General features: G+C 36.6%; 2 protein-coding genes across 3 annotated transcripts in view; one reads left to right on the top strand and one right to left on the bottom strand.

Annotated features, from left to right (window-relative positions):
- Positions 1-3,526: 3,526 nt before the first annotated feature.
- On the top strand, positions 3,527-10,069 carry LOC139768164 (peptidyl-alpha-hydroxyglycine alpha-amidating lyase 1-like). The gene is made up of 6 exons (XM_071698089.1): positions 3,527-4,009; positions 4,204-4,402; positions 4,475-5,098; positions 5,180-5,593; positions 5,691-5,876; positions 7,191-10,069. The coding sequence occupies exons 1-6, from the start codon at positions 3,911-3,913 to the stop codon at positions 7,400-7,402; spliced, it is 1,734 nt and encodes a 577-aa protein (XP_071554190.1). The 5' UTR covers positions 3,527-3,910; the 3' UTR covers positions 7,403-10,069.
- A 169-nt stretch (positions 10,070-10,238) lies between these two features.
- The window catches only part of LOC139768163 (uncharacterized), a 32,605-nt gene continuing 20,024 nt past the window's right edge, over positions 10,239-22,819 (bottom strand). The window contains exons 4-6 of one of the 2 annotated variants that reach the window (XM_071698087.1): positions 20,428-20,602; positions 18,723-18,887; positions 10,239-14,937 (exon numbers count right to left, since the gene is read on the bottom strand). In XM_071698087.1, the coding sequence (XP_071554188.1) occupies positions 14,585-14,937; positions 18,723-18,887; positions 20,428-20,602 (693 nt within the window). In that variant the 3' untranslated portion in view covers positions 10,239-14,584. The remainder of the gene's footprint in view (positions 14,938-18,722; positions 18,888-20,427; positions 20,603-22,819) is intronic. The other variant, XM_071698088.1, reaches the window with a different exon arrangement.

The following is a 22,819-nucleotide window of genomic DNA, read 5'->3' as shown; positions in this document are numbered from 1 at the left end:
TTATTTCCTATGCTTTTTGGAGAAAAGGTAGAACTCTATCGATTATGTTGAAATTTGGGAAATGAAGGGTGAAACTGCATGTCTTTGGGTCTGCGTGTACACTCTGATGAACGCCAGTCATCTCCGTGACGCGCGGAATCGCATCCCGCTATTTTCCGCTCGCCCTTTCTCGTGCCGTTGCATATATACGTCCCGTTTATCCTCCTACAACTATCAAAAGCAGGCGCCGACTTCGCAATTTAAACGCTAAAGCGCGTGAAACCGAACTCGATACGCGGTATCTGCGCGAACGGCCATCACAGATATGCGGTGGACGAGATTAAAGAATCTCCGCAGATTGCATTCGCGTGCACGTTTGCATTTCGGCGATTTTTCTTGCCAACCGACAAAACCGGGCATTCGCAGATCACCGAAATAGTTGAAAACGATAACAGTATTTGACAACATGTCGAAAGGTGCTGTCTAACTAAGCGCACAAATATCGCAGAAAGATAATTTTTAAGTACTTAATTATATTAATATAATTTTTTATGTAATATGTTTATTTACACAAAATTTATTTTTTAGTTAGTTTATATATGGATTTAAAAAAAAGTTTATAAACTTTTTATTAATACCTTATATTATTATTAAAGTATTTATTCTACTTTATATATAGTAACCTCTTTTATTAAAAGAATATTCAATATCAATAATTAATTATACATTAATAATTGAATAAAAATTACTCATTAATGTATTTCTGAAGAAATAATAATAATAATTTAATAGAAGAGAGAGAGAGAGAGAGAGAGAGAGAGAGAGAGAGAGAGAGAGAGAGAGAGGAGACAAAAATCTTCTTAATTTTTATTTTATTACTTTTTTAATCACTCGGTCTTTACATTATTGGATCTACCTTCCACTGATAGAGTTCGCAGATTCAATTAACTTATTAGTTGTAAAAATCGATAAAGATATTTTTAAATTAGGAATCTTAACAAAAAGATCTCTTTTTAGGTATCTCTGATATATTAATTAAAATAGTCTTTTATACAGTTAAACTAAAAAAAACATAAGACGATGTAAGAAGAAGTGATTTAAAAAAACAAGAACTAAACTGAGGATATAATCACGATATAAAATTTACTGCGACTACGTTTGCACAGTACGTCTAACTGCTTAGCATAGAAATAGAGACAGTCGAATTTTTTTTCTTTTCCGAGGACCGCACTAAATGGATTTACAAGCTTAGTTTCCCTCCCGTTGCAGTGTATACCCCAAAAGAAGATAAATAAATTGTGGATAGGGAGAAGGCGAGAGAGAGAGAAAGAGACAGAGGGGGGGGGGAGAGAGGCAGGGAAAGCAGATAGCAAAAAAAAGAGAAGAACAAAACGACTGTCAAATCCTTTCGCCCTACGACAAGAAGGGCTCGTAACGTCGCTTGTCGAGCATGGTTTTTCAGCGGAACACCAAAGATCCTCTTTACATGTTTATTCGCGGGTTGACATTCGCGCTCTCTTTCACCGTAATAAAGAACTCACTGTCGTCTGCAGTTTAAGATGAAAACTCGGCGTCGATGCAGACAACGCGATGAATGTAAAATCGACGCTTTCTGTCTAACGAAAGGATGGGTCCACCACCATTGTTGGACCTCGATAGTACTCGAACGCATCTCATGCGTATACTTCGCGAAATGACAGGGATAGTAAAATGAATATAATGGGGCAACGCACACCACACACCTAGCGATAACCAAATTGTTTGGGACGTTGCGTCATTTGTGCGAAATACTGTAATTTTACATAAAATTGAATAATTAAAACGATACAGTGGCATCGCTTTGTTAAAATTGATTGCATTTTTATTTCAATTAATCGATAAAAATTAACTATGAAGTTTAATTGCTTCATTATCACACAAAATAATGTAAAACACGTTTTCTAATTAGTCCAGATACGTTTCATTACTGTAAAATGCTTTTTCTCGTTTGCGAATGCCTCAGCAATTTTGAAAGTTCCGCTCCGATCATATATTCGAGAAAGTTTCTTCTTCAACTCTCAGCACATTAAGGACGAAAAAGTTTAATAGCGAGTTTTAATCTCATGCATTATAAAAATAAAACCAGATAGCTCTAAGATAATTCAAATCGAGCGACAAGGAATGCAAGGAAGGAAGATTGGACGAGGAATGCAAACCATGCTCGAACGAGACTGCATTGATTCCAGTATAAACTCAAAACCCTTCCAGACGAGACCATGCCGGGAAATCTTCGTGACGAATTCCGTCGACATCGTCTAGCGAATACAGACTCTATTGGATTTCGAAATATTCCACCGGCGAAGAGCTTTTCATTCACGTAAGGGATTAGCGTGCGAGATCAGAGAAATAAATTACAGAAATAAATCTATAGGGAAATTAAAAGAAAACCCTTAGGTTTAGATTCCGAATTGTACAAAGCCACGAGAAAATTGTGCTTAACAATATGTTCTCTTTTGGAGTTAGATATTATCTGGAATAGTTGATTTACGACTTGATTTAAACTCTCGTTAACATAGAATGTACTTTCTATATAATTTAAAAGCCATCTTTGATCAATAGAAACTGTAATAACTTTTATCGGCACTATCTTGACTGCCGATAAAAGTTATCTTTCCGTGTTTTCCAAGTTTCTGATAAATTAAAATATCTCTGTGCAGTAGTATGAAGAACTGCGCAAATAATAGTTTTGCAATCTCAATGGATGAGTTTTTTTAATAATACAAAATTTATTTTTATAGCTTTTATATGCGATGCCGGCTACAATATTCATGGATCTCTATATCCCTTTAAATCGTTTCAAGAGTATATATGTCAAAATAAAACCGCAATAAAAATATCATATATCTTCCAATTTTATCCAAAAAGATATTATAATTATAATAAAATATAAATAATAGGCATGTAAATAAATAACAATATTGCTGTTAATTATTTCAAAGAGAAATTTATAGAGGATATTTTAATATAAATTTAACTTAGTTTATTGATTTTTATCTCTTCAAATTATTTATAAAAACTACATTTATAAAATATGAGAATAATATATTAATCATCTACCCAGAAAATTCATAATATAATCGCATAATATCAAAAACATTATCGATAAAATAAAATAATAACAAAAATTTCATTATTTTCCCTCTTTTATTCAAAAGGATAATAACTATGAACGTAAATAATGGAATGTAAATAATAGAAATGTGAATAAATAATATTGCTTTTTCATATTACTTTTCAAACCGGCCGGAGTTTATTTTTTTTTTACAAATAATTAAAGATTTAATTGAAAGATATTTAATGCTAAAAATTCAATAATTATGAGAAGATGGCTTATTAAATTTCTTTTAGAAAACTAATCAGAGACAGAAAGAGAGTAAGCAATAAGAAATATGTTCTCCGTCGTCGAAAATCAACAAAACGATACACGTAGCGCCCTTACACGTGAGCGTTGTGAAACCGTTTTAGCCTGCTATCGATCGAAGTTAAGAATACACAATGAAAACATCGGTAAGATTATACTCCAAAATATTATGGCGTCATGTCTAACGCCACTTGTTGGAAATGTGCGTTCTCCTGACACGCCGACATACGTGCTCACAATTGTCCCGCAATAAAACATGCGATAAACAAGTGTTATAGATGACGTTAAGTACGGCATATTACTTCGAGTGACAAAAAGAAAACTACTAGTTTGTGTCGTACGTGGCTCCGAAGTGTGACGTGGACGCGATTTTTTTTGTAAAATTCTCTCGATTCGCTCAAAATATTTCCGCGATCTCGTAAGGTTATAAAGATATCTTTGATATTATCCAGTACCGTAGACGTCGCCAGTGTTTCGGATACTGATGGGCTAGAGTGAAAATACGGAAGCACCTAATGACGATTTTGCGAAATGACGACTCTCCGATATGACACTGTCTGCTCCGTGTTAATTTTGCTTCACATTTTAGTACATACTAAGACAGCATTGAGTGATATTTTGAATGTTCAGGTAATTACATGCAGATATTTCGTAGGATAAAAAGAAGAAATTGATATTAATATTATAATAATTAATTATATCTATATTGTTTCATAAGTATCAAAATATTGTGCGTATATATTGTTATATTGCATATTACATAAGCTATTTAATAAATTATATGTAAACGTAAGAGAGAGAGAGAAATTTCTTTTGTATTACAGCATTTATCTGATACCAAGTTTGGTTCGAACGAATATTCTGATGACGATAAAGAATATTCCGATGTTGATGATAGAGGTAGAGGATCCTTAGTGCAACCGAACGACCAACAAGATACAAAAGATCATTTATATTTAAAACCTGTAGATGACAGTCACCTTGGCATGGAAAAGCCGGTAGCTACAGATACCTTGGATAAAAGTAAGTATTGATCATTTGTGTTTACAGAAATCTGATGAACGTTTTCCTACGTTTTTGTTATACACTTTTCAGACATAAAATGGGACGCACAATGGGGTGCGCAACTGAAACTTACTCAAGCATCAGCTGTCGCTGTGGATCCAAATGGCAATATTGCCGTGTTTCATAGAGGGGATCGTATTTGGGGCCCCGATAGTTTCGACAACGAAAACAGATTTGATCCAAATAAAGGGCCGATAGCGCAAAACACGATAATCCTTTTGGATAAAAGTGGCAAGGTGATATCGGAATGGGGAAAGGACATGTTTTATCTGCCACATGGCTTGACTATCGATCAGGCTGGGAATTATTGGGTTACTGACGTGGCAATGCATCAGGTATTCAAGTTTGATGCTCAAGATGTGGAAAGACACGTGGAGGAGTTGAAACGTGCACAGGTTAGCTCGGAGACAAGTGTGCCTAACGATCGTGCTGGTGCATTACTCGAAAACAGCATACTGAAGCCGTCTATGACTTTGGGAGAGGCTTTTGTGCCTGGTAACGACAATAGGAGATTTTGTAAACCAACTGATGTTGCTGTACATAGTAATGGTGACTTTTTTGTCAGTGATGGATATTGCAATTCTAGGATAATTAAGTATAATAAAAACGGTGAAACAATTCTACACTGGGGACGACATTGGGGCACCAGTAGAGGTAATAATAAGAATAAAATTGATATCAATAACGATAAACAATATCTAAACAAATGCTAAACCAAGTTTCACTTTATTTTAGAATCTGTCTATTCGCAGCCCTCGCCATATGCGTTTCTCATTGCACATGCTTTAGCACTCGCGAGTGAGTTAAATTATATTTATCTCGCTGACAGAGAAAATGGCAGGATATTATGTTTCTTTGCCAACAACGGTACATTCCATAAGGAATATAGACATCCTGCTATTGGTACAAAAATTTACAGCGTTGCCTACGCACGAGAAAAATTATATCTAGTTAATGGACCTGATCCATTTATAAGTAATCCAGCGCCAGTAAGGGGCTTTGTGCTTGATATTTATTCCGAGAAAATATTATCGATGTTTGAGCCCAACAAAAATATGGATAATCCACATAGCTTGACTGTGACGGAAGATGGTTCCGAAATATATGTAGCAGAATTAAATAATAAAAAAGTTTATAGATTTCTACAAGGTACAACGAATTATTAAACGTTACGTTTTGTAACAATTAAGATTTATAAGTCCGTGATATCATATCTTAATATATTTTTTCTTTTTTTCTTTTTTAGGAGTAAACAATTCGCAATCTGCTAAACAGCATCAACCTAAGATCTTGATACATCCCGATACTAAAGATGCCGATACTGAAAAGACCAATATGACAAAACTGATTCTAGGCCTTGGCTCAGCGGCTATTTCCTTTATCACAATATGCGTTGCAATTGCTGCCATTGTAGCGAGATGCCAAAAAAGAGGTAGAGAAAGACGTCATTATGACGAACCGGCTGTTGAATTCTCCAAATTAGTGGAATAGAAATAAATATTTTCTTTAATTGTGATTGTCTTTCGTTGTAGCATTCTTGTTGTGCACATATGTGTTAATTTATTTTCCATATTTATTAAGCACCATATTTATTAAGCACCAATTTATAATATACATATATAGATAATTCATAATAATTGAAATTTAGGAATCACAATTATTGCATGGTAACAGCAATAATTCGAGCTGAAGTAATTATTATATTTCGTTATCGTTAATTCATTGAATTGCTATTATCGTGCAATAATTGTCATTCTCAGACTTCAACTATTATGAACAATCTATAGCAGTAGAATTGCCCAATATTGTTCCTATTATATGTTCGAATTATGCTTACTTGTCTAAGGTAATTAATTTATTTAAGTTTTTTAGGCTTTAATTTTTATGTTACTTATACGCCTTAATTAGAAAGCATCGTGCATTTTATGTATACTTGCATTTTACATATACATATATATACTGTCTACAATTTATTAAATTGTAAAATATTAAGGATATGTATTGATTTCTTTTATCAGATCTCTTTCACCTATTATTATATTTATTATTTTATTTATTGTACTGTATATATTTTATATATTGTACTGCTTTTTCCAACTTCTTTCCTCTACGTTGTTATGTACATACTTTTGTGGATAAAAAAGTATACGTTATCTTAATTCTTTAATGCATTGTACTAATTCCTTCCAATTTTTTTTCTCTACATTGTTATTGATGTACTCTTATCGTACGTAATACAGCATAATTGCAATCGAACTTCACGGTAAGTTCGTTCAATTATTCAATTATATATGAAAAAAGTACATATTATCTTAATTTAAATTAATATATCTTTTATCTGCACTTACACGCACCTATTGTAAAACTTTCTAGATCTTTCATAAAACTTTATGTTACTAGTTGTTTAAATGTTAAATATGACATCGACCCTTTGGAGCCGATTGAATAACTTGTAAATCATTTCTTTACAAAACATGAAATTAACTAAAAATTTTGAAAGTTTCTAATTATAGTTTTCTCAGATATCTTTTTTCATTTTAATTATCTCATCTTTTTCTTAATGCATTGCTTGAATCACTATTTTGGCTCATTACTGTCATATTATTCATTATCTATAAATATTCTAAATTTAAAAGAGAGCGAAGGGAAATTACAATTTTCGAGATTTTGCTGCCATTTTGAACAACGTACATTCCCCGCATCATGCAAAATTAATCGAGCACGTTTTACATTCTTAATCACGCAGGATGTCTACTCACGATGCGCAAGAGGATGCGTTGGGAGGCCGAGAGACGGGAGAACTTCAAGCTGACGAGCCTGCTGGAGAATCGTCGCCGCGGCAGGAGCTTCAAGTTCCTGGAGAAACGGCCGAATCCGCGGGACTTCAGCAAGCTGAGCACGGAGCCGGAGACGTCGGAGGACGAGCATCCCGAGAACAGCCTCGCGAGGGTCATTTAAGAAACGTCGTGCCGAATAACGTCGTGCAGCAGTCGCGCGTGAACAGTATTATCGAGACGGAGCGGGAGGAAATCGCGCCGAACTTGCCCACCGATGTATGTACGACGTACGACGCGATCGCGCGATGGCCGTGAATTGCGCGCGTTCCGGCGTCGCGTCCGTTCGAATTCTTGAATATTCGCGCTGCCGAGCGCTGCCGAGCCGACCCGAGCTCAACCGACGGTATGCGCGCGCGATGACGACGCCTTGCCGACTACCGAACATACAGCGGCTTGCATTAACATTACCATTTACCTGCACGCGAAAGAAAAGAAACCAAGAGAGAAATGTCATAATTGCATGCATAAAAGCCAAATTATAAATATGTAGATCAAGCTGCAATGAAATATTTTCTTTAAATCGCTAAATCGTGTTTTTAATAGCTAATGTCGATTTCTATCAGTGCAGATCAATTAACGTTAATCTCGATCTTATACTTTTTATCTTTTATCTAGTTTTAAATTTTTAATTCTTAAAACAAGAAAAAGATAAAAATTAAGCTAAACCAAAATTAAAGTTAATCTACATTGATAGAAATGGATATGAGCTTCTCAATTATGACCATTCGTGTAAAACAAACACATATTAAATTACATGTATATAATTTTCGATCTGGAAATCAACAATTTGCTACAAATTTGTTATCGTTGCTTGATTGAGAGAGGAAAACCTCGATTAAGAGTTCAAACGAGTCACGTCACATCTCCGGAAGTCATTTGATTATTTATAAACTAATAAAAAGCGTTACGTAAAATCAATTAAAGTATAAAAATCTGAAGAACTGCAGGACGTTCTTCAGATAATGAATAAAATGGTAATGTTAATGGAGCTTGAGTGTATTTTGTAAGTAAGCTGTGGTCATATTCCCGTTCGACTACTGATCCAAGCTAACTTTACATTGTTAAGCGATGTCATGATCTAGTCAAAAACTAGTCGTCACCCGAAATAAATGCGTACAGTTTTTAGGATTTGATAGGAATGAGAAGAACTAGATTTTTGCTAGCCGCACTTAGACATGTGTTCCCATATACTTGTTTTCTTTTGCCTTCCAAAAATATAAAGCTATTTCGCTTTGAAGTGATAAAGTGATTCAGTTAACTTAAAAAGATCTTTTCGTCGTCTGCCTTAATTTTTGAATGTCTTCATACCTTCATGTTTTTACGCGGGTTTCTCTCTCTCTCTCTCTCTTAAAAAAAAAAAGAAAGCAAAATCAATTTACAAAATTATCAAATTATCAATTTGCTGCAACCCAGATTTCGCGACAGATAAATAAGCTGAAAACAATGGATTTGTCGATTGTTCTTAACAGAAAAAATAAGTTCGACGAATCCGTAAGCTTCTCCTAATCCGTAACTTTTGTAATGAACTTTTTATGTAACCGAGGCTGATAACGTGCCTTGAATCTTCAAGCTGCACAGTTTGTGGCATGCATACGCCGCACGCAAAATAACTTAAGCCTAAAGTTTAATCCAAAACATTTTTCACGATCACGTGAAGCATTTGGTACAAAAGCGAAGTAGTTCTATTTCGCTCGCGGACGATTAGAAAACAATTAACTAAACAGTACCGTCTGCTGGATTAATCCCGTATAAATACTGACACACCTTTATTAAAATTTTAAACAGCCATCATTTTTAATGATCACAGATAAAAAGTACCAACATTTCTAATGACCATAGATCTTGTAAGATTGCCATAATAGCTGTATCCTTCGTACCCGAGAGAAACAATGCAAGAAAGAAGTATCTAAATAAATTTACTTATATGTATATTTAAATATTTGCAACGTAATATAATAATCAATTACGGAAATAGTAACCTACTTCATCTTGCATTGTTTACCTTGAGTATAATCAGTATCTAAAAATCATGGAACTTTGACAAAATAGATTGATACGTAAAATTATATAATGCCAAAACGCATTTTAGCATTCGCAAAGTTTTGCAGCCAGAAAATACGTATTTACATATGACAACTATATAATCGGTAGATTTATAAACCCTAAAAAGAGATATATATCCGAGAGTACTTCTTTCAAGTTAATAATTAAGTATACTTAATAATAATTGTATAATTAATAAAATTAAACATTTAAATTAACTTGTATTACGTGAATTTAAATTATAATTAAATTGTGCTACGTTTTGGAGTGACATATCACTATAGAATATTAATATTTGACCTGGGAACAGAATTGCTCGAGAAAGAACTTATATTACAAAAAACCATTTTCTACATCTATCTCTTCTTCTTTTCTGGTTAACATACATTTCTATGTATGTAGTATATTGCTGACATTTAAGCTATTAAATTAAGAACTGTCTATGAACTGTCTATACATATACTATATGTTGCTTTACAAAATCAAGCTTATTTGTTTTTCGATAGTTCATTAGTTGGTTTAACGTCATTGTGGTAGCATTATTTATAAGCTCATAAATAAAATACCCCTATATATATACTCCTATTTTCGCTTTGTAATGAATACTAATAATTTAAGTCAGTATTGTAGTACAATCTTAATTATTAATGCAGATTTTCCTTTGGAATAATGCATTCCCTGTACGATGTAAGAGCGTATGTAATTCATGTATCTATAAATATAAAACCTATATTTTCAAATAGAATTGAGTATATATTATTTATTGTCGAATCTATATATATATATATATATATATATATATAATTATTAGCAAAAAAACATATTTTTGTTTCACGAGATACTTGATTCAAACCAAGATTCAAATATTTCTCGATAGAAGTAATCAATAATGGATAGGAAACGAAACCGTTCGATATTTTGATAATGATTTATTTTTTACACACTTAGTTGACCTCTATACACAACTATACAACGATGAAAATTAAAATTCCGTCTATTTACCGCTAATTAAGGTCATCGACGATAATGACTTGTGATAGAGATGCAATAAAGTCAGTCGATTCTCTTCCGATTCACGTGAATCTGAAGAATCGGGTGACGTCTGCGGACAGTACGATTCGAATTAACTTCTGCGCGAAATATCTAAACGTACGATCAGCAGAGGCCATATATGTTACAAATCACCTGTAAAGAGTGACGCCCGCGCCTGCCGCAAATCAAAGGACGTCAATCTCCACTCGCTGAAGTCTATCTACACACGCATGATAAATTAAATAAATACAGGAATTGTTCTTCGCTTAAGGGGAGGTATCACGATCGCCAGGGACACCGATCGGAGTTTTCATACCATTCTGGATCCGAGCTAAGAACGAGGAGGAACGTTCCAGTTGTCTGCATGAACGTAAATTGGCATATTGCTAGCGGGGAACACTGGCTTATAAAATATCCAGCTTTCGACCCATAAAATTGGACATATTCCATAAAGTATATTGCACATCTCGTATTATGAGATATATTTGATTTTAAATTTTACACGTTATTTTATACAAACGCATCACAAATTACATCAGTCATCGTACATTTCACATTTTTATAGAGGAAATCAAGAAGATCATAACGTTCCAAATTTCTATCTGATTATTTCCATTTCATCCTCTACTGATATCTACGTAAGAGTGATCAAATCAGGTTGAACGTTATAACTTTAAGTAATTGTCTCGATTCATTCGTACAAAATCTTCAGCAATTATTAGCAATATGTCAATTTAATCATGCAACAAGTTGAAGATCATCAAATAGAATAGCTCTCCTTTTATACGCGCTAAAGAAATGCATGCTCGACGAGACGAGGTATTGCACGAAGCATTCGAAAATAAGGAACCACAAACACTCCGACGAACATCGTTAAGGTTCTTGCTTCCGTCCCATGTCGACGACAGGACGAAATCGAGAAGGGACGCCATCACACCGCGCGCCCATATTTTTGTACATTAAAAATCGTATACGTTCGTAGTGATACATCGACAATTGCCTATCTGTTATTCCATATTTATCGTTTAGGTTTACCTAGGTCTACACCGTAAATTCGTAACTAGAATAATCGACTTTTTCGCAGCCGCTCGCAATCTACCACCGCACCGGTGCCGCTTTGGAATATCTTGGCGCGGACCAATGTCGCCGTCAGAAAAATGAACGGCCACCCCGAAATATATCACAATGTCCATGTATACTCACGTTCGATCGTAATGTTGATGTCATCATACTTATTACATTATTATTGTTATTATTAATATTAATATTATTATTATCGTTGTATAATAATTATTATTACTATAATTATTGTTATTATTATTATTGTTATTATTGTTATTAGACGTATACTTTATTTACAAAACTTACGTTTCGATGACAACAACGGAACAATGTATATACTTATAATATATAGCGTGCCCATAAAATTCTTCAGGAATGTAATACACGAATGTATGCTTGCGTTCATCATCGAAACGTTTGCTACCGAGAGAAACGCGACGAATGATGTGTCTTACTATCTCAAACTTATTAAAAGAAGCAAAAGAAAATCGTTCAATGCACTCCCGTAAAAGAAATTATTATTATATTTATTATATTTATTACGATGAACGTCCGTCTCTGCACACGAGATCATGTATACGATCTTCGTCCGAAACGTAAAGTCGACACAAGAAAGACTAGCTTTTCGTTGCGCATATTAACATGTAGCTCTTTGTTCCGCAACAGAATCATTGAGTCACTTTGTCGTCATTTTACTGCCAGACGATCCGAATGAATTTTTAGTTTTGTAATTTTTTAAACCACGAGTTAATCTTGTACGAGCCTGTAATCGTTTAACAATGCACAAATCGTGAAAAGGATCAGCATTTTTATGCTCATTTTAAAAGCAATTCCCATCTCCCGTCACACAGAAGATAAGAAGTTATTCTTCCAAACAGACATTCTTTCTCGATTGTTTTAGTGCGGACAAACACGACCGCAAGGATCCTATCGCGACTCTTGGAAACCGGTTTTTCGGGCAAACTTAAAACTCTGTCGTTCGAACGTAAACGTAAAACGTCAAACGGCGAAATTTTATTTTAAAAAATACCGTCTTCGAAGCGAAACTACGAATCCCCGCGTGCACAGTCTCAGTTAAACGCAATTGCGGCGCGTTGCAAGTTCAAACAGCCTGCGAACAAGAGCGATCGACGGCTCCGTCGCAGTTGCGATTCGAATAATGGTGATTGCAGTAATAATACAATAATAATATACCCTATCACGTCAATATTTTTACTATATTTACACAATGCCGTGTATATGTAATACTAAGATAACTTGTCGTATACATCTCATTGCACCTCGCCACGCCTTCCGCCTTTGACCTCCATTGACTCGAAAATACATTGTGCATTTTTCCCTGTGCGTTTCACCGTCGTGCTCGGGAAGTGACCCCCGCGAGAGAAGAAACAGGTGTAAATAAAAATCACGTGGCGGAAACCCACGCCCTAATCAGTTTGTCACACTCATCGGAACGTAGTTAAATAATTTACAATTAGCGAGGCCTTAATCTCATCGACGTTTCTTTAGCACGAGCGCCGACACTCGAAATGCCTCTAACGAGGGCAAAACGAGCAGAGTTTAACGACATTTTAACCGCGACAATTTGCCCCCGTGCGATATGACAATCGAGTCGAATTGTTTCGCCGATCTTATTTGGAAGAAAATAAATTAACGTGCTTACAGTTACATGGAGCCAATTGCGAACGTCCGACGCGGGCGTAATTATGTTAGTATATGCGTACGTGAAATAGCCACCCCGATTTTTTTTCCAGCGCACAGCGCCAAACCAAGAGTTCGCGGAGTTGGTCACATTAGTTTACGGCAATTTTCTCTCTTTAAGACTCTTTGTGTCACAAAATTCATTAATCTGCACAAATCACAATTCCTTCCTTTTATCGACAGCTCGATGTGATTACTAGAACAGAGCGTTCCATCATAAAAACAGCAGTCCCTATACTATGACGGATCATATTTTATATTTGATATTCGGAAATACTCGAACTCATGATAATTACAATGAATTTATAGTGGCCGCAGTGGCTTAATATTGAAGTCCTACGAAAAACATCGGTCATTGCCATTATTAAATATTTGGAGCTGTCACGATTAGGATAAATTTTTAACGATACTGAGCAAAATCCATTTTCGTTTTATTAAATAATTCTCCGTGAACCGCTGTGAAACGTTGAAAATCCATTTAGAAATGAAACCTTTTCGATTCGCTTTCCGCGAATCGTCGAATAGCAAAACTCGCTAATATGAATAATTTGCGCAGCTAGAACATTTATGCCGATGATTCAGTTTTTTCCCAAAATATCAAATAATGCTTACGCCTGTTGCTATTTAAGACGTATTTGACTAGACACTATATATGTTGGAAATATTTACCCGTTACATTCCCAATTAGGAAATCTCGAACGTGCAATTTTAATTGCTACGACAACTCCGTCATATACATCAATTTTCTTTACATTTATGGCATCAAGTCGATGGTTGGCCCGGTATTAGTATCAACAGGACACACTTGCAGAAATTGCAGTTTACATTATACATGGGTCACGATGGTCCTGGGAAGGCTATGATGATGAGAATCTATATTGCGCAAATTGTCACTGTCGATAATGCCAGCAATTTCGATCCTCTACCCTGATTTGACCTCCGCGCTAATTTATAGAAGAGTACTCCTTTCGTAAATTCTCCGTACAATTCTGGTAATTATTTCGTTTGGTACAGAAAAGTTTACGTAAAAAGATAATAAAAATACAGTCCGCGTTAAATAATTGTCATTACAAATCATTATCGCCCTGTTAAATTTCTTTCAGTCAATCCGAAATTATCTAAGCATTCTAATTTCGTCGTTATTTGCTACGCTTTATTGGCTTTATATTAAATTCAAGAGGGTGAACAATTTTGGACCTTTATCGAATTTAGAATGATCGTTCTAATATCGTCGATCTTGACCTCGCTGCACTATCTTGACATAAAATTTACGATAGCCAATTAGATAAATATCTTCGATCGCGCTTCCTCTGCGCTCGCTCTTCCGTAGAATCAGTCGCGGAAACGCAGTCTATCTTACGGTTGCCATTGACAGAACAGAGAGGAGTACTCGTTCCATGGATTATGGTAAGCTTCTACCGGCCGGCAGTTTTTCCTCCGTGGAACCGAACGTCGAAAAGCCGGTTCAGACGACACCTTGATAAACGGGACTGTACTCCATGTCGTGGGTATACTGAGGTGGTCCTGGCGGCGGTGGCTGCGGACTGTACTGTTGCGAGGCGTCCGAGGCGCGACGCCTGAGCGCCGCGATGCTGTGGGCGCCTCTCCAGTCCGATCCCTCGTTCGTGGTCACGTCGGCACCGACGCAGGAAACGCCACCTCCGCCGCCACCGCCGCTGCCGCTACCGGTACCGGAAGTCGTGCCTGGAGATCCCTGACCGCAGTTCAGGCCCGAGCCCATCCCACCGCCCTGGCCGCCACCCACAGAGGAGCCGCCCGGTGGCGAACCTCGGGACGCCGACACGTGGACACCACCTGCTAAACAGAAAATAATCGGATGAGTGTTTCTCTTCGTGGAGCATTATTTATATCGATGCGGATTCACCAACAAGCCACTTAAAGGGGTAGATAATCTTGACAAGCGAAAAAATCGACCTTTTTTTAGAGTTAAATATTCAACAAATAAAAAACTCTGAGTATTTGAAACTTTAGCACATAATTCTATATTATTTATAGTTATTTAAAAAAAAATCATTAAAAAATATTAATAATAACGGGAGTTATTGGTAATGAAAGGAAGCAGTTCTTTCCGTTCAGGAGTTGGTGGTGAACATGTGATTCCTGATAATAAAAAATCTAAAACAGAATCAAAAAACGGATTTACAATCTAGAAAGGTGTCTCTAAAATGTGTTGGAAGCAAAGTTAAAAAAAAATTTTAATTATTATTGAAGAAAATAAAATTTTGCTCTTCTTTTGCAACTAAAATATTTTTTATCTTTTTTTAAAGAATTTTTTTCGAATTTCTGTTTCCGACACATTTTAAATATTGTTTTTAACAACATGTAAAACATTTTCGAAAAAAATTGTTCGAGCCGTTTTCGAGATTTTATGTCCAATTACTGAACTGCTTCCTTTCATTACCAATAATTCCCGTTATTATTAATATTTTTTAACAATTCTCTATTTTCTAAATAACCACAAAAGAATATAGAATCATGTGCCAAAGTTTCAAATACTCAAAGTTTTTCATTTTTTAAATATTTAACTTAAAACAAACTTTATTGTTTCGCTCGTCAAGGTTGTCTACCCCCCAATCATTCGAAACTCTCGGCTATCAAACGTTCAAATTATCCTTTGTGACTTCGTAAGTATACGGTTTCTTGACAGTTTGCAATGACCGCTGAGGGCTAAATATTTTTTTGATAAATAGTAAATATTAAACAAAGGATAAATGTAGTCAACCACGAGTCTACTACCGCGGATGAGGCAGTGCACCTCTAAGACGACTCAGGTAGAAGAGAGGCAATTCACAGGTGCGGCATCACAGGTGCAGGAGCGAACGTTTCGTTTCTCCAGCAGAAGATATTAATACGGTAGGCTGACAAAAGCGCGTGGGGTGCGCGCTACCGGTGCCGTCGTAAAGTCGTTTCCGCCTCCTCGCGCGCGCCACGCTGGTGGGCTCGGAAGACAACGCGGGAAAAAGGGGCTTTTTTTATGGCGGTGTTGCGCCGAGCACAAATTTGCAGAGGACTATGGCAGCGGCCGCTTTTGAAAAGCCATTCGAAAGAATGGACGTCTAATGGCGACGATGTATGTACGTAATTTTATGACCATTGTCGGTTGAAACGGTGATACGTGCTGCCGTATAGAGCGTATATCCACCAAGCGATTCATCGCGCACGATCAATGAAGTCTGATTCTGTGGATACACGAAATCAACGACCGAAGCTGAAAAGGTAAATGAAGCTAAACCTAATTTGACACGTGTATTTTTACGTTCGAGAATGAATACGGAGATCATCGGCGTGTATCTCACTGAGTGATTCGACTTTTTGCGCGAGTCACGCCGATTTTTGTTCTCGAATAAGGTAACGCGACTTGCGCACCGCTCGCGGTAGCGCGAACTGAAAATCGGAACGTTTCGAAATGCGATAATTTACGCATTACAGAGGCTTGTTTGCGCCAGTCTGGCGCGGTCACCGCGAGAGAGAGACGCCAAATGGAACTTCCCCCGATCGACTAGGAACCGCGCCACGCCGCGCCGCGCCGTTGGGTTACATTGCGGTGCTAATCATCATTGGTAACCGAAAAATAACGCTCTAGTCTAAAAGCTATTTGCTCTAAGTATTATCCGCGGATAAAAGCATATATAGCCGGCTACGAGCCGAGGCTGGACGGGTTCACTTTAAGGCCGCGTTCGCACGCACACATCGGCGCACAACACTCGCACTCGGTGGAACGCCGATTTTTTCTCCTCCCAAGTGACGCTACCGGGCGATAACGCCCGGTAATTGGCACCGTATAAGCGTTACGCGCACGTGCAACGCACATATACAAATGTATGACTGCACAGTCAGCTTGCGAAATTGTGCTACGCCGGATTTTTACCGCTTCGGGAAAGTCCGTTGTGGCGTTAGACTTTGCGATCCTCCGCGTCAAATGTATTATAATCCGTAATTAGTACATCCGTTACGATTTTAAGAGAGAAATTTCAGTTCGCGGTAACATAATTATTGCTAATAATTTTGGATATTTGATATCAATTCATATTTCATCTTTTCCTTCGCGCATGAATGACCTCGTATCTGTTGAAAGATTTTGATAAGCCTATAAATAGAATTCGTATAATCGCGTCAATAGATCTACCTTTACCAGGGTTGATGACCTGTATCGGTATATCAGTAGCAAATAGCAATACGAATAAATCTATTTAAACGTATTGCCAATATGTATTTCGTATAAAAAAATAGCGTTTACTTATAACGTCTTTCTTTAAATGCGGTTCACTAACTACTGAAAAATAAAAAAGTAAAAAAGTAAAAAAAATATTCTGTGGGACAAGAGGACGAGATTCCTTTATCGGTTTTCTTATTACTCGTATCTTGCGAATCTATTATTTCTTACGGGTCATGAGCGCGAAAAACCGATTTATCTAAAAAAGATGATCAGATTATCACTCGAAGGTCTGATTTGCGCTTTAATCCTATACGTAGACATTCTGTCTTAAATCCTACGTAGAATTCTGAGTTTCCACGTACTAAATAAATAATACTTTACAAACATCTCGTTTTGCATTTAATAGGATTACGTCGCAAAAGTATAACGATAACAGCTACCGTCTTCGAGTTTTTGAACGTTAATTTGTTCTAGATTATTGAAGAGTTCTAGGTACTGAGGAGCACGTAGATTATTAAAGTATCATGTTATTTCACAAACGACATGCGCGTTTTGAATGAAGTCTTGGTATGGAAGTTACAGTCGAGGTGCGCTGGATGGCAATCTCCGTGAAAGAAGAAATTTCACACGCGATTTATCCCCTTGAGCATAATATCTTTGAGGATACAAGGTCCCCGGGTGAGGTAAAGCGTAACTCAACCAAGACAGGTTGCATCGAGATGTTATGGTAAACATACAGCGAAAGATCTCGCACCTAGGTGCGAGATCGGGCTTGGAGTTTGCCTGCGTAAACAGACGGGAGGACGGGGTTTATGTTTCTGTCTCAAATTCCTTACGTGCAGGCGCATAACCCCTTCGAACCTTAATGCACCGTAACGTTTAACGACTTCGTCAAAGAGACTTCCATGGCGCTGTTTGCACGTTGTCTTTTAGAGGACCACGGTTCCAAAAGTTTGGCAAGACGATTATCGGCACATGTATAAGCGGCCGGGTTGACGCGAACGTTAAGATTCTTCTGGGTGTGTCTATTCGCGTTCGCACATGTCGCCAACTCAACAACGATCCACGCTACTTAAATAAGCAACGATGAAAAAAACGTTACGTTCGCTTAAGTCGTATAGTCTGGAGTAGCAAAAATATAATCGTAAAACGCTTTTTACAATCTCTCTGTGTGTATATTCTGAAACTTATTTTTTACAGGACCGTAAAACGGCGTCTGATACAATAGAGATGAACAAATTAATACTAATAATAAGGACAGCAAGTCTAGTGAAATATATTGTCTCGATTCTAAACTGCAGTGTCAATTCTTTTCACTTAATTACGATAGAGGTAAGTAATATTTTGTCAAATCATATTTTGTTCGTTGGGTATCTACTAATATAATAAACTCCTGCGTTTCTCGCTAGTGCTCGTAGCAACTTACTGATAGAATTGAGTCCGTAGTTGGTATGGTAGACAGATTGCGACGGGCTGTTGATCGGGAGTCCGGAGTTGCCGAGACTAAGACTGGAACCTAAACTTCCCGTGCTTTGTTGACCGAGTTGCCCAAAACCACTCATCGTCATGCCGCTTTGCAATTGTCCAAGACCTACGGGGCAGATGAGCACAGTTAAATACGCGAGGGGTAATTAATGCAAGGTTACGTGTTACAGCGACATGGGGAGGCGGGAGGTTTGTAAAGAAACGGGAAAGATCGGTTGATTATCGGTGTCATTGTCGGTACAACCGTCGGTGAACAACCGTGGGACCAATAATACGCAGTAAGTAATTTCAGCTGTCTCAACCAGTGGACGGGCGAAATTAAATTAGGAGGCGAGCATCGTCGCGACTTCGTCTACGAGAATTGGTGTTTCCTTCTCATGTTGCTTCTTCTCCCGTTAGCGCGTGAACGAGATGCTAATCATATCGCGCATTAAATGACATGACGAATTGCGTGCAATTTGCATAGACGCGGATAATACGCTTCAATTAAATCGCAGACAAAAGTGCATGCCTACGTCTTTGAGACTATACAACTTTCTTCATTCTCGTTTACACTTGCGTTTCGATCCCGGTGCTATTTCATCTTTTAGAAATAAAATTAATTTTGTAAGACGCGTGTGTATACATTAAATAAAAATATATTTGTATATACCAAGTAGATTAAACATCTATAAATTCAGATTATGTGTTAAAATATTGCACAAACTAGATTATATAAAAATAATAATAAATTTCAGATACGTCGTTAACATTTTAAGAAATATTCAAAATCAGTGGTTTCATTGATCACTGGCGTAAAAATGTAAGATTTCTTGACACTTGAACATAATTATTTATTTATATAATGTTTAAATATTCATTGTCTCTCGAATTATTGATTTATAAAAACTATTTGATTTATAAAAATGAAAGAGATTATTGCAAAAATGAAAGTATCGACTTTACTAGATCTCTTTCTCTTCTCAGTTCTCTATATTATCAAAATAGATTGCGTAATTATTTCATAAGACAGCGGATCAACTTGAGATGTCTAATTAGAAAATTTATGAAGAAATGAGAAAAATGCTCGGTGTAAGCACACTCTCTAAATATTATATATTTTTCTCCACAACTGTCTTATGTAATGATCTGATATGTAACTGATCTTATGTAATGCATTATTTATAATTTCAGATTTATAAAAAAAAGCAAAAAAGAATAAAAAAATGAATGATACTACGAAAAATAAGCGATTGTGTGTAAATATATAAATTTTATTTATATATTTATATATTTAACTAACACAGTTAAATAATTTATATATTTACACAAGTCACAGTATGTATTGACATTATATATAAATGTGTGCATTATGGAATACCATCGATACTTTATCAATGATCTAATGTGACATATGAAATTGATAGCTGCTACGGAAATAACTGTCAGAGGAGACAGTTTTTTTTAAAGGATATCAGGAAATTCTGGTATAAATTTCATTTTTAAACATGGCCGATGACAAATATCGAGTCCTTGCGAGTAATAATACAGGCGATCGAAAAAGCGTTTCCTGTCTTGGCCAACGTAAGCATATGGATAATTTCTTTCTTTTTTTTTATCTTGCGTTTCTTGGTTACGGTTAGTGATAAAAGCTATTGATATCTGACCTGTCCCCATTCCCCATCTGTCCGCAGGAGTATGAAACATTCCGCTGCACAAGTCGGAGGTCATCGGTCCGAAGGGAGGTAAGCCGTGCGACGGTAGCAGCGATCCCGAGGACCGAAACACGTTGGTTGTCTTCTTACGCTTCTTCCACTTCGCTCGTCGGTTTTGAAACCATACCTACAGGCAGGTGAACAAGGAGTCTGTTACTGGTAGTCTGATAAAAAGTTGAAAAATTCTTAAAATCCTAAAAAAATATTATATAATATTAAATAACAGATCTTATATTTTTTTGTTACGTTTATTTATAAATAACGCGATCTTACGTGATTCTTACATTTCCACCGATAGTACTCTTTATCTTTTACTGTTTTTACTAAATTAATACTAATTAAAAATTAATATGACTCGTTCATCAATGAGCAGCAAGAAAGAAAGTCGTTGAGTCAACCATTATCCTTTTCACCAGACATTTTTGTTTCTAAATCGAAAATCGCATATCCGACAATTTCTTTCCCCGCCCTCTCCCCCGCGATATCATTTCTTTTCTCAATAGGACGCAACCAAATCCAACCATTGCGACGGTAAGATGTCCCTCGGTGTTACGACAATATCTTCGACCCCACCGCGGGTAGCTATTAGCCGACGTTATGAGCTGTTGATTCTGGCCACGTAGTGGCCCCCTAAGCTGCCGGGGTCCCGGGACTTGATTTATTGATATCGCATGCAAAGCCCGCCTCTGTGTTCTCCGATATACCTACCCTCGCCCTATCTCGCCACCACCACCACCACCACCAACGCACCACCAACACTACCACTACTCTACCGGGCTCTCTCTGTCTCTATCGCTTCTATCCTTCGCCGCAGACTATAGTCCCTTTTCTGGCACGGTAGCGAGCATTGTAGCCATCTCATATGTGCCCATAAATTAGTACTTTAGCATTAAAGCGCGGGATGCGCGCTTGCGCCACCGTACGCACCATACATATGACCATACACACGCGAGACACACACACACACACACTCACACACACACACACACACGGAGAAGAGTAGGACGGCGGAGACCGAGAGGGGTGGCGGTTCAAGGGGTAGGAACACCCTACGCTAACATACGGGGATTATACGAATCTAATTGGATATATGGGATTTACACGCTCCAGTATACACCTCAGGTATTGCAACGAAGCGATCGTTGCATTCTTACGCGCTCGACGGTTCTTTAATATCTGGCACAAGATTTTGGAATCGGGTGATACGATAACAGGAAACGAATCTATATCTTGAATTCGTCACCTGTTGTCGCTGGAAAACTTAACAGTTTTAACAAGATTCGTTAATTTTACATGTGTCATATGTAGCTTCACGGCTGTTGACGCTTATCATCAATGTTTCAATCATCTATTCAATCTATTATTTTTTAATTTTTATCGGATTGCGATTATACACGTGTATAAGATAAAACTCAATTCTATGGCATCGTATACATATAATAAGCTAATATATTTAGTGATTATGGCGATTTTAAGTAACTCGATGTAAAATCTGTTCTCATCTTTATTTTTAACTCTTTCTTATATATACTGACTTATCTTTCTTAGGATAATCTTCTTTAATTTTTAATTGAATACGGACAATGATGTCATTTTTGGCTAAATTAACGTTTATCGTCCCGTGATATTTGTCGGAGGCTCGTAACAGCTGGCGGGTCTCTTGACTCTCAAGGATGGACGCTCGTGACGAGAGAATGGCATTAGAGCTGGGTGGTGTTAAGTGCATTGGGACCGAATCAGCGTCTATATATCAGTCAGTGGCGTAGAATCAAATACTATTCTCCTCCATCTCCATAAAATTCACTACATCCTTATAAAGGCGGATATATCTACGATTTCAAACATGTGAATGCGCATTTCTCTTCGCCGATATCGCGTGTAACTTCAGATGCGAATATGATGGTTCAATAAAAATTCGCAAAATTGTTGAATATCTAAGATAATTTCAGTTTTCGTGTGTTTGCAAAATTGTTCGATATAATCTCACGTATTTATCTGATATGTTAATAGATCGCTTGATCATGTACTCAAATTATCATTTTACCAAATTTTTACTGTCGTTAATCATTCAATATTATCACTTAGGCTAGCTAAAATTCACAACTTACGTCTGCTAATTACTATTGCATATTAGCAGTATAGTTTTCAATTTTTTTACACATTTTAGAATGTTTTTTTACAATAAAAAATATTTCAGTTTATCTTCTATATTAAATCCTTCTATTCATAGTTGTATAAAATGTCTATATATTTGTTACTAAATAAATAAATTAAATAAGTGATTAAATGTATGATGGTAAAAATACATGTGTTTGCGTCAAATAAAATAGATATATTTATAATT

This window comes from Temnothorax nylanderi, unplaced genomic scaffold (genome assembly GCF_030848795.1).
Source record: "Temnothorax nylanderi isolate EJ_2023f unplaced genomic scaffold, tnyl_v1.0 TNYL_tig0014_pilon, whole genome shotgun sequence".
Taxonomy (NCBI): Eukaryota; Metazoa; Arthropoda; class Insecta; order Hymenoptera; family Formicidae; genus Temnothorax; species Temnothorax nylanderi.
This window is presented reverse-complemented; position numbering and strand designations above follow the sequence as displayed.